At 37.4% G+C, this 13,385-nt stretch overlaps 1 protein-coding gene across 1 annotated transcript; it reads right to left on the bottom strand.

The window, feature by feature from the left end:
* Positions 1-6,088: 6,088 nt before the first annotated feature.
* Positions 6,089-13,157, bottom strand: IL21 (interleukin 21). The gene is made up of 4 exons (XM_010985554.3): positions 12,981-13,157; positions 12,837-12,872; positions 8,022-8,177; positions 6,089-6,190 (listed from the first exon to the last, which is right to left on the bottom strand). The coding sequence occupies exons 1-4, from the start codon at positions 13,146-13,148 to the stop codon at positions 6,089-6,091; spliced, it is 462 nt and encodes a 153-aa protein (XP_010983856.2). The 5' UTR covers positions 13,149-13,157.
* Between the last annotated feature and the right edge of the window lie 228 nt (positions 13,158-13,385).

Genomic DNA, 13,385 nt, shown 5'->3' with positions numbered 1-13,385 from the left:
CTAGAAATAGCAAAGCCCAAAGCTAATTGGTTATAGTGTATGAGAGAGAAGGCAGAGTCTTGGAGGCTGGGAAATGCATTCCCATCAATTAAGATTAGAGAATACTGCCATCATGGCATTGTTTACAATAGCCGAAATACAGAAGCAACCCAAGTGCCTATCAACAGATGCATGGATTAAGAAGATGTGGTGAGAAAACCTACAGAATGGGAGAAAATTTTTGCAAGTGAAACCGACAAAGGCTTGATCTCCAGAATATATAAGCAGCTCATACGACTCAATAAGAAAAAAATAAACAACCCAATCCAAAAATGGGCAGAAGACCTAAACAAGCAATTCTCCAAGGAAGACATACAAATGATCAAAAAGCACATGAAAAAATGCTCAATATCACTAATTATCAGAGAAATGCAAATCAAAACTACAATGAGGTATCACCTCACACCAGTCAGAATGGCCGTCATTCAAAAATCCACAAGTGACAAATGCTGGAGAGGCTGTGGAGAAAGGGGAACCCTCCTACACTGCTGGTGGGAATGCAGTTTGGTGCAGCCACTATGGAAAACAGTGTGGAGATTCCTCAAAAGACTAGGAATAGACTTACCATGTGACCCAGGAATCCCACTCCTGGGCTTGTATCCAGAAGGAAATCTACTTCAGGATGACACCTGCACCCCAATGTTCATAGCAGCACTATTTACAATAGCCAAAACATGGAAACAGCCTAAATGTCCATCAACAGGTGACTGGATAAAGAAGAGGTGGTATATTTATACAATGGAATACTACTCAGCCATAAAAACCGACAACATAATGCCATTTGCAGCAACATGGATGCTCCTGGAGAATGTCATTCTAAGTGAAGTAAGCCAGAAAGAGAAAGAAAAATACCATATGAGATCGCTCATATGTGGAATCTAAAAAACAAAAACAAAAACAAACAAACAAACAAAAACAAAGCGTAAATAAAGGACAGAAATAGACTCACAGACAGAGAATACAGACTTGTGGTTACCAGGGGGGTGGAGGGTGGGAAGGGATAGACTGGGATTTCAAAATTGTAGAATAGACTACACTGTATAGCACAGGGAAATATACACAAAATGTTATGATAACTCACAGAGAAAAAAATGTGACAATGAGTGTATTTATGTCCATGAATAACTGAAAAATTGTGCTGAACACTGGAATTTGACACAACATTGTAAAATGATTATAAATCAATAAAAAACGTTAAAAAAAAAAGAAGATGTGGTGTATATATCTGTGGAATACTACTCAGCCATAAAAAGGATGAAAGGATGGAATCTTTACTTACTTATTTATTTTTTTTGCAACAGTGAAGATGGGCCTTAGGGGTATTTATGCTGAGTGAAATAAGTCAGTCAGAGAAAGGCAAATACAATATGATTTCACTCAGATGTGGAATATAAAAAACAGAAAAGCAAACCAAAATCAAAATATGTGAGCATATCAAACAAAACACAATATAGAGAACAGAATAGTGGTTACTGGAGGGGAAGGGGCAGGAAAGGGAAGGTGAAATGGGTAAAGGGGGTCAATCGTATGGCGACAGGTGGTAACTAAATTTTGGTGGTGAGCACGCTGTAGTGTATACAGAAGTAGAAATATAATATTGTACACATTTTACTTATATAATGTTATAAACCAGTTACCTCAATAAAAAATAATTCTAAAAAAAAGAAAAATTAAAAACTGATAGAAATGGAAGAACAAGATTAGGCAATACTGGAAAACAGAGAAAGTCACAGAAATGGGGAAAAGTAATGAGATCAATTTTGGCATGTGAGATTAGGTGAAGGGCCTGGAAGATAAAGATGAAAATCTCCAGGGAGAAGTTGGATCTATGGGCCTGGGAATTAGAAGAAAGAAATAGCCTTTATCTATAGATTTGAGGGTCGGTGGCATATACAGGGGTATTTAAAACAACAGGAACTTACTCGACTGTTGAGGGAAAAGGTTTAGAGGGAAAAGGTTTAAACTGAAAAGGTGGCCAAGGACAGTATCCTCAAGAACATCATCTTCTAAGGGGAGGATGCAGGGAAGCAAACCTACAACTGATACTGAAAATGTATGGTCAGAGAGGTAAGACAAGAAGCAGAAGGAAGAGTAGCCTCCAGAGTCAAAAAGGGGAATGAGAGAGTGTAATCAAAGACAGCAAAGGTCACAGTCAAATCAAGTAAGATAAGGATTTAGATGCATTTGCGAGTTGAGTAATTTGGAGGTCATTGTTGACCAAAGAAAGGACAATTTTAATGATACAGCGATAGGGTGTGGGATGGGTAGAAAACAGATTATAGTGGTTTGAAGTGGATAGGAGGTGAGGGAGTGTAGACACATGCATAGACTACTCTTTCAACAAGCTTAAGTTCACATAAATACCCAAACCTCTCTCCTCCACGTGAGGTGAGGCCATGCCCACACTAACCTGTGGACTGGAGTAGATGGAGGCAGCTGTTGAAAGCAAGTAAGTGTTTAGAGCTGAGAATGAAGTGGGAAAGTGACTCCAGTAAGTCAGATAGGGGAGTCTGAAAGGGTCTCCAAAGGAAAGAGGCCAGAGCCAGGGTCTGAAGCTGGACTAGGGGAGCAAGACAGACATCTAGGTCAGGAGTTTATAGGCAGGTCGTCGAGAAGAATGAGCTTGTGTGTGCTGCCAAGTTTGCAGTTCAGGGGATTGATCAGGGGCCCAGGATCAGTGGGGGAGAGAGGAAAGCTAATGAACTGAGAGAATGGGAAGGGTGAAGGCCTGGCTGTCGTGATCGAGCCTCAGGGAAGATGTAGTAGGGCAGTTTGAGAGCAAAGAGCCTAGCAGGTGGGTGTTTTTATATATGTAAAGATTTCAGACAGAGAATGGTTCCAGGTGATGAAGTCTGGTGCATGGTCATGGGAGGGGTCTGATGATGGGGTAAAACATGCAGGTGTTTGGAACTGAGCCGCTCAAGATTCTGAGAAGCTACAGTGTTGTGGAATCCTCCTCATGGTCACTGAAATTACCCAGGATGTTGGTAGAATCCGGATTCAAGAAAAGGAACTTGTCTCAGTCTTGAAAGAACATGGAGGAGTTCATGGAGGAGTTGACAATCCTCAATAAGAAGTAAGGGGAGAGCCAAGCTAGATGGTATAAACTTCAAAGCAAGAATGAATTTTGCACAAGAGTGTACGTGTCATGGGCATTGGGAAGGAGATCTTCAACTCCTCTTAGACCTGCCATACGTTTATGAGGGCTGCAAAGGAAGTGTCCTTGAGGTAGGGACAGGAATTGGAAAGTTCCATTTGAGTGAAATTATGTAAGGAGAAAAGATCGTCTTTACCATATACATATAAAAACTATATGTTGACAGAAACTAAGGATCATCTTTTATTTTCTGCTAAGACTATTGAATTATGGGTTTCCAGGGAATCACAAAAGACAGTAGTACTGACTGGGTAGTATTTAATATGATCAGGTCTTAAATATGAAGCCATGAACATAAACATTTAAAACCAAATATATAATAAATAATCATTAAGTTATAAAGTACATAGTTTACATTAAAACTAAATTCTCAAATGCAAATGTAAATACAACAGAGCAATAATATAGAATAATAATGCTACAATTTTATACGTGTCCGAAGAAGACACTTTGAGCTAAAATGGTAAAAATCATGATTATTTTTCCTGAACTCCCATGACCTACAGCAATCTTTTTTCCTTCCTTCTTTCCTTCCTTCCTTCTTTCTTTTTTCCTTCCTTCCTTTTTGGGGGGAAACATGTCCCTTCTTCCTGCTATTGAAATGATGTTGAGCAAATGAACACCAGGTTCAGTAGAAAGTTTTACTCGGGAGTATGGTCAGATGTTCCTATAAGAATATCCAGAACTTCAGATACTCATAGACACATAAAGCTCAAAAAAAGGCAGAATATTCCTTAGAGATTAAGTCCAACACCCTCACTCTACAGATAAAGAAATGGAAACCAAAAAATTTAAGGAAATGACCACAATTTCACAGCCAGCGAGATTTCCAGTCTCCTGCACCACCATCCATAGGTGAACAGCAATGCTTACAGGTTAGCCTAAGATCCTTTTGGGGGGCTGACTAGGTCTTGAACACAGAGCAGTGAAGATGGAGCAGTTCAAGTCTCACTTCTTCATCTTGTTTATTCTGATGCATTGCTTTCCTTGGGATGTTGCTAGGGTCTTTACCCGAGTCTTTAAACTCAGTTTAGTGAAGGCTTTTAGCCAGCACTCCATTAAATTAATTTTATTTTTAAAGTAGAACTCTGGTTGAAAGGATTAGAACAGAGATTTTTAACAGTAAACACACCAAAATAAATATGTTATTTTAAATATAAAATCACAGTGTGAAAGAAGTCAACAATGGTAAAGCCAGAAACAAGAAATAAGGACTCCATCTTTCCCAAGTCAACCTCGTGCTTACTTTCCATATTAATCCCAACAACCTGGCCTGACTCTGGGGCAGGCTGTAGATGCATGTTGTCATCATGGTGCATGTATTTACATGACTTCTTTGTAATAACATTTTAAAATTCTAGCACAGCATACCTTATTTCTGAGGATAAAACGTTTCATTGAGATTTCATAAAATCATTGATTTCTAACATATGTTTTAGAACCATAAATTAATCTGTACTTGTTTAAAAAATATTTTTAAGTAGATCATTTTTCTTCTCAAAGCATAAAGTATTTCCCGTTCAACATCCTCTTGTACACTCAGCCATTTTACTATTAGAGATTCTCAAATAGCTTATAACAGTCTAGTGAAAATTTTATTTTTCTAGCGTTTTTAACTGTATATTTAAATAAACTGCTGGAGTTGATATGAAATGGCAGTTAGAGCAGGCTGCTTGTTTCTACTACCCATGGTTGAAAGATGGGGATGCTTATGCAAAGGTCTGTTTTCTACTAGGACAGGAGTCCTGGCCTCTTGATTTGTCTCTTGATTTTGGTTTTGTAGAGGTGATTTACCTTATATAGAACACATGCAACACAAAGTGTCTGCCAATTTAAAAAGATGAAAGACAAGACAGGAAGAAAGAAGGAAGGAAATAGACGTTTGGCATGATTAGCTCACTCCCATACAATCATTATAACAATTGGGGAAGAGAGCCACAAGACTTACAAAAATTCTGTTTGGTTCCAGAAGACCACCTAATATATGTCCCTCTATAAATTTTAATTGCCATTTCCATAAGCTTAGAATGTTAGGTTATAAAGGGACTTAAGTTGGGGAAGGTACTATTACACCCACTTAGAGAAAAAGAGACTGAAAGAGTCTATTCCATAAATACATTCATGTCTATAGTATTTAAATATTTTGATAAATCCCAATAAAGAAGTCAGAGGTTTTTTGAGCCATCTCGTAAAGCTATCTTCCTGGTACATAAATAAATCATATGTTAGACATTCTGAGGGAAAAACGTCTTCATATATAGATTTTAAATACTCAGTTTTCATTTTCTTAAAAGAATAAATGTTCAACTTTGATTTTCACCCTATACTTCTGTGTTTTTCCTCTTGAGTGAAGGTGTAGAACTTTTAAGTTATGATCATCAGAAACCTCATTCTTGTGGTAATCAAGATCAAGGTGAATATAAGATCAATAAATCCCCAAATTGTATTTTTGGCTAAAAATTTTAAGCTTCTCTAAGAGATGTCATAGTTGGGCAGTAAGATAAAGTTAAAACTTTAGAAGTCATCAAAACCTATAACACAGGAAATCAGACTCTAATTGAGAACAAAGTCTTTTCAAGTTGACCAAACACAGAGTGTGTGGATCAAACTGAAGTCATGCATAGTGATTTGGGGTAAATAATCCTGACTTTGAACACTTATCTGAGTTTTCCCCCATCACTAATATGTCGTACTCCTCCATTTGGAATACCAAGAAGTGAGTTTCACTACTGTGTTAGAGTCTGTAATATAGTGTCCAGCTTCAAGTGAGATCTTCTGCAACCTTCGTATTCCACGTGTTCTAGGAGAGATGCTGATGGATCATCTGTGGAAATAGTATACCATGAGTAACCCAAGTATAGGAAGCAATCTGGGTAAAGATGAACTTGACAGTCATATACAATTTAAGTTATATACCTTTTGGATGAGTGATTTCAGTCTTTCTAGGAATTCTTTGGGTGGTTTTTTCTCATAAGAATCACATGAAGGGCATGTCTAGAAATCAATGAAAGAATAATCTTCTTTAAAGCTTTTATCCTGTTTAATAAAATGTTTATTCAAAGCTTGTTTTTCCAGTTAGAGATATAAATCATGTTCACTGAAAAACTTTGAGAAGTACATAAAATTGTTCAAAAAATAACAATGAGAAAAATAGCTTGTAATCCCATCCTCAGATATAACCACTGCAATGTTCTGATATATGTCCTCCCAGTAATTTTTTCTTTTCACTTATGTTATTTACACTGGTTATTAATTTGATTTCTTACACTTAACATATCACAAGCATTTTCTGTGTGTTACATATTCTTCAAAAATACGACCTATAATGGTTGCCTTGCATTCCTACGTAGGAGTGAAGTATTACTGTTTTTGGACACATAGATTTCTTCTAACTTTTCACTATTGTATACAATGCTGCAGTGAACGTCTCTGAATAATTTTTCACATACATCTTTATTTTATTTGATAAATTACTAGAAGTAGAATTGCTAAATTAAATTAAAAAGATAAAAAATTTTAAGGCTTTTGATGCACATGGTAAAACTTTTACCTCTATTTACAGAGAACATTCTTACCATTACTGGGTATCATTAAAATTTTTAATTGGAAAAAAATAGAATTTCCTGTCTTAACTTGCATTTATTTGACTATGGGGAGATTAAACAATTTTTAATATGTGTATTCCTCAGTTACATGTCTTTAAAAAATATTATTGGTTTGTGTTCTTTATCCTTATTCCTGTTGAGAGACCAAACACCAGGCCATTGCTTGCTGCTTAGCATCTCTAATGCTGGTTTGATGTGGTGAGAGATAGTTGACTGAAAAGTAAAAGACAGAAGTTCTAATTCTCACTCTGGCACTTACTAATGGGGCTTGGAACAAGTCACTTAACGTCTTTGGTCTCGTTTTCCTATCTATCAAATGAAGGTGTTTAACCAGATAGTTCTAAGTTCAGTGCGATACTACCATTTCATGTGTCTTTGATACTAGATTTCATGCTCAGCCCCCTTCTTCCTGAGGAAAGTTTTACAGGAATACATTTCACATTGCAACCTGGCCAAGCAATCAAAGTAAGTAAAAATTTTGATATTGTCTTAAGATCTCATTTGAACCGCATGTGAAATTCCTTGGAGGAGAGAGAACTGATTTTTTAAAGTTTGAGTAATTTATCTTATAGGTTTATTAACTGGTTTTGTTTAATGCTTTAATTACTCATGAGATTATCAGCTTTGCTCATGAGTTGGCATAAGAGGAAATATACAACAGGGTCTCAGGGCCCCAAAAAGCTAGGGACAATTGAAATTCCCCAGCCAAATAATGGCGTCTACCCATTGAAATGTAGTACTGACTCCAAAATTGTACAGGATGGTAATATTCTTTAAGAGAGGAAGGCAAAGTCTGAGATTTATCCTGGTGTCTTGTAGGCTGTCTCTTTTCTTGTAGGAAAACTAGGATCTAGCTCCTGTTAATAAGAATACAAGTTATATGCAATCGTATAATGAGAGGAAAATATTTTTTAATCCCTAAGTCACAATTGGATTCTCTGCCTAATGACTTCCTTACCTTGGAAAGCTATATTAATTTATTCTGTGTACCAGAGACTGTCAGCAAATTCTAATTGGGTTTCTAGGCACTTTCAAGTCTGTAGCACTGAAAAGAGGTGACTTTGCTTCTTGAAACACACTGTATATGATAAGGTGTAACATGTAACTGGAAGGAAGGCACCGAAGGCTCTGGCTATATGGGCGTGCAAGCGTGCCTGTATATAATATAATAAATATAGTTAATAAGTACAAATAAGAAAGATGACAGATGATAATCTTACTAGTCCATGTTTCTGTGTTCTCCTTGCATTTGTGGCAGGTAGTTTCCTCTTCAGCTGCTTAGTTAATACATTGATTATCTTTTCCTTATCTCCCGCATTTGCTGACTTTAGTTGGATCTTCTGGAAACACGAAAAAGCTGACCACTCACAGTGTCTCTGAAAGAGAAATAATTCGTGTACGTGTTAATGAAAGTTATTCAAAAAGTGAAAATGACCTTCCCAATCCTCCTTTTCTACTCCTGCTACAATGTCTTGGATCCCATTCATTTCAGCAGACAAATGAGGAATGATTTCATGTTCCTTCTTACTTTGGGGGCTGAAGAGAATGAGCTCCCTGCCATGTAAAATTTCCCTGTATTAGGGAAGAGAGGACATCTCCCTGTCTCACAGACAAGAGGAGGGAGCCTCGCTTTGCCACAGTTGTTTATTCCTAATGTCATTGTGAGGTCTGGGTGTTGGGAAGGACTTTGGTGTTTCATAAGGGAGAGTTAGTTTGGTTTTAGAACACACTTTATGAACTATGAGGCTGTAAGAGTTACATTATGATTGTTGGCAGCTGTAGTCTGATTAAAATTTTTTTTCATTTGTTTTTTGTTTCTCTCTGCATTGGACATAAGAGTATCTAACAGTGACATACGTGGCTTGAGCATGCATGTCCTCATCCTGTACAACACCTGGCATAGTGTCTTGTTGCTCATGAGTGCTCAACAAATATCTGTGAAGTCAGCAGATAAGTGAGTTAAAGCACCTCCTTTGGGGATAGGAAGTGGTTACCTACCTCAGATGGCATATTCCAAATGTAAGATTCAGTACACCTGCTGTATCCCATACTTGACTTTTCTAAAATCCTATCCATACTCTCTGGTCAGTTAGGGTGGGATTCTGCCTGAATCAAGCAGTTGAGGAACAAAATTCGAGACTTGCCCCACTAATGAGAGGGAAGACTGCCCCTCAGAAAGTAGGAGTAACGTCTCAGAGCATGGAGAGGTGGACAGAACAAGAATCCAAAATTTGACTCTTGGTTAGTTGAATTACTAGGTTGTTTTGGAGTTGTTTTTTTTTTTCTTTTTTGGAATTATAACATCATGTTTATGGAGAAAATCTTCTTCAGCTAATATTTTGGGGATAAAAGAGGAAACTTCCTTCTCTTGTTCTCGCCACTTGAGTATATTCTCTGCCAGTTCTTCTGTCTCAGTCACCAAAATACCCATCTTTTCTAAAGCCATGCTCATTTTCTTTAGATTTGCATCTAAATGAGAGATATTTCTAGTGACTAAGTGAATAAGTACAAGTCTTAGAAATTGAACTGCAAATGATATGGAATATATTGGAAAAACAAAATTTATACTAACTTAATGAAAACATTTTAATGCTGATCTAAGAATTTGTATCCAAGTTACTTTCTTCTTTCAGCAACTGTGTGTATATGATGCAATTTCCCCTTGCAAAGTTGCTATGTCTTCATTTCACTAATATGTTTGGAATCCACTGCTGTATAACCAGAAGCCTCAGTTTCCCTCAGTTCCTACCAGTGCCATCCCATATATAAGAATATTACCTGAGTCTTCTCATGGACAATCAGCTGAAAATAGCATCTGGCCTGCTTTGCATTTTCCAACCTATATGGTTACCCAATATGAATGTCGATTAATAACACGCATCTTTAAGGCACAACCCCGTCAGATTTGCTTTGCATACGTAGCCACAAGCCGAGAACCAGCTTATCTGGTTTCCTTATATCAGAGCAGCTTGCCTCTCATAAGGGCGAGATAGTGTCCTTTACATATGTTTGCCAAAATGCTTATTTAATAGAAACTATTTATAAATGTTAATTATAGCACTTTTTTTTTTCCTTGAAAACCACATGTTCATGTTTGTTGAAGTTTTTTCTTTTCTCTTCTTTTTGACCACAACCGGCTTAACTTACTGGAAAAAAATAATATTCATATTTAAAGAGGTATATTTTCCAGCTGAAACTGAAAACACTAACTGCTTCATCCGTGATGATCTGAGAAACCAGCATTTCTCACAGAGGCCCATTTTGCTGAGTTAACATTTACACATGTATGTTGAAAGAAAATTAGGTTCCAAAGAAGTATAGGGGCCTACCAAATGAACTCCCTTGAGACAGTATTGCCAAGAGTGGCCAAGACAAGTGAACCAAGATTTTGCACCTGAGAAAGCCTTTTCAAAAGCCTCTGGTATCTGGACACAGATGCCCATACTGATAGGCATCCCTCTCCTGCTCTTCCTTGTTCACCTGTCCACAGACAATAGATTTTTGCTTTGTGCTTTCTGCAAGCAGGAGAGCTGTTCCTGTCATTCTGTGGTCCAGGACAAACAACTGCTAGATTTGGCTTCAGGTGCACATCAAAGGCAGCCTCAGAGAAGAAAAGAAGTGGAGGAGCTGTTCTGCTAACTGCCTAAAGACTGCGTTGAGACGGGGAGTGGAGAGATTAACCTCGATTCAGGCAGCTGCTGGTGCCCTGTCACTCAGGATGACCCCAAGTTCCTGTGCAGCACCACCACCTGGGAGCAGAACCATTGCTTTCCTTTGCTGTGCCTTGCAGACTCAGAGGACAAGGCTTTGTTTCCCTCATCCATCCACACCTGGAACGTGAGGAGTTAGCTGTCCTACATTAGTTTTGCAAAATAGAGGGCACAGTAAGAAAATCAAAAGCAAGCTTAACAAACCACTCTCCTTTTTAACCAGAGAGCAGTCAAGCACTGCTTTTGCAGAGAGGTGCACTTGGCTTTGTTGATTTGCAATTGAATATTTGAAAATATTTGCCTCCTTACAACTTATTTTTGACCTACTTACTTTTTTTTTTTCCTGGCTAAGAAAGCCTGGCCATTCATACTAGGAAGTCTTGCTAACTGGATAAAATTACCTTTGTCCCACATACAAACTAGGTTTTCATCAGGATGTCTCCACAGTGGCACTATTGACATTTTGAGCTGGATAATCCTTTGTTGTCAGGGCTGTCCTGTGCATTCTAGAATGTTTAGTAGCATCCCTGGCCTTTGCCTACTAGACACTAATAGAAACCACCCCCACACGATTGTGGCAACCAGAAATTTTTCCAGACAGTGCCATATGTTCTCATGGGACAAAATCACCACCTGATGAGGACCACTGGTTATATGATTAGAAAGAGGAAGGAAGATGCCTGGTGAGGCCAATTGGCAATCTTACATGATCACCATATATCAATATTTATATGCAACAGTTAAATGAATTTATTTTCGTTAAATTTTTTAATCTTTTAAAAATCTCTGATAGACTGCTGTGATGCTAGCCCTGAAAAACTTGATAAAACTCTACTGTGGCCTTGAACTATTTTCTTTTTCCTGAGTTTCCTGCTAGCCTAGCTTAAAGATCTTAGTTATACCATTACTCACTTTATCAAAGCCAGCATGCATGATCAGATTATCAGATAGGTAAAGTATCACTGAGACAAAATCTTGTCATTATGATGTCAGGTAAAAAACATCTCTCTTTAACAAAGCATGTAAAAGAAGTACCCACTGAATCAACTCAGGTTAGGAAATGGGATATGTTTCTTATTTTGGAAGTTCTTGACAGCAGCTAAAAACCTCCCGAAAGAACTCTAACCACAGCAGTTAAACAAAGGGCATGAGATGCTGAAAATATATATGTTTTGATTATTAGAACAGTAAGAAATTGTTTTACTTATTGGAAAAGTCTTTCCAATGAGCTGAATGTGCTACTTTCATTTTAGATGCTGCTTATTAGAAAAGGACCGAGTAAATGAGAGTGGTTAGGTTCAGAGCTAGAGAGTGAATTTTAGAGAAAAGCAATAGTTGTGACTCATTCACTTTCTAAACTTTTACATATAGTCATTTACGATAATTGTTTTCTTTGCAATGTATCTTCATAAGTCTCCCCTTTGTAGTGTCCTAATTACTGGTAGCACTTATATAGTTATTCTAATTTATGCAGTTAAAGGTCTGTGGCAATGAAAACATTTCCCCCAGTTGCGTTTATATCCTCGGGGTACCAAACCTGAAGACTAGATCGAAGTTACCAAGGAAAAGATCAGCACACAGCACTCTTGAACTGTATGCTAGGCCTCTTCTTCCTGGGAACTAACGGATTTAAATGCCTTAAAGAACTGAATGAGTTGTTGAAAATGATCCTTTCAAAAGATCTCACGGAAGGCCAAAGACAAGACTCGTTGAGACCAAGGTATATGGGAATTATATTCTAAAGGACGGCCTTGATTTCCATACTGCCATTCTTCCATGCTGTTCCTGTAATCTTTTTTTCTTTCTTCCTTCCTTCCTTTCTTCCTTCCTTCCTTTCTTTTCTTTCTTTCTTTCCTTCCTTCCTTCCTTCTCCCTTTCTTTCTTCCTTTCTAGTTATTAAAGGGGAATCCTGCTTCTTATGGTATGTGTCTATATTTCTTAAATAGGGTTACAAAGAGGCTCAAGAACTTTCATGCACAAGGACTCTTAAAATGTGATTAGTTTGGTTATTGTTCAGAAAATGATCATAGTGTAGATTTATTTTCTAGTTTTGTTTTTCTGTCTCAACAATACTACTTGGGAATACTTAGAGATATTTGAAGATAAAAATATATCTTATAAGGTATGTAGTGTTTTATTGGTTGGCTTGCTGGTAAATCAATGAATATTTAAGCAAAATAGAAATAACTATTTTACCAATTATTAAACCCTCCAATTCATTGAAATTAAGTATATTCCTAAATAATCACGTTAATGCCTTTCTTAATTGGACTTAAAAAAACTTACATCAAATATATTTTCACAAATAAATTCAGCTGGTCTTACCTTTACGTCTTCTGGAGCTGGCAGAAATTCAGGGTCCTAGAGCAAAACAAAATTAGTTCTGAGTTATTTTTATAAGTCAAAAAGCTCCTTTCATATTAATTGAAGAATATGGTTTAAATTTTGTTGTGACAAGTATGGCCTTACCAAGTCATTCACATAATGCTTCAGCTGGTCAACAATATCTATAAGTTGACGCAATCTAATCAAGAGGCGATCTTGCCCTTGGGAGTTTGATTTGTGGGCCACTGTCCCTGAGAAGATGACCATCAGGCAGATGACTATTCTCTCCATGTTGCCAGGACTGGATCTCATAAGTGCCAGTAGATCAAGACCTTGGTCTCTGTTTTCACTTCAGTCAGTGAACAGGTTGTCAGTAAAGCTACCTATTTATTCATCCTTCAGGGAGAGGTAAAGCCCTCCCATTGCAGCCTGGAAATCTTTGTAAAATGGATGAATGTGAGTAACTCTTTTTTCTTTTCCACTGGCTAGGTATACGTGTGCATGTGCTAATGCGTGGGGGCAGGGATTGATGGAGTCAACGAAATGTGC

Source organism: Camelus dromedarius, chromosome 1 (genome assembly GCF_036321535.1).
Source record: "Camelus dromedarius isolate mCamDro1 chromosome 1, mCamDro1.pat, whole genome shotgun sequence".
Lineage (NCBI taxonomy): Eukaryota > Metazoa > Chordata > Mammalia > Artiodactyla > Camelidae > Camelus > Camelus dromedarius.
Note: the sequence above shows the minus strand (reverse complement) of the source record. Positions and strands in the feature narration are given on the sequence as shown.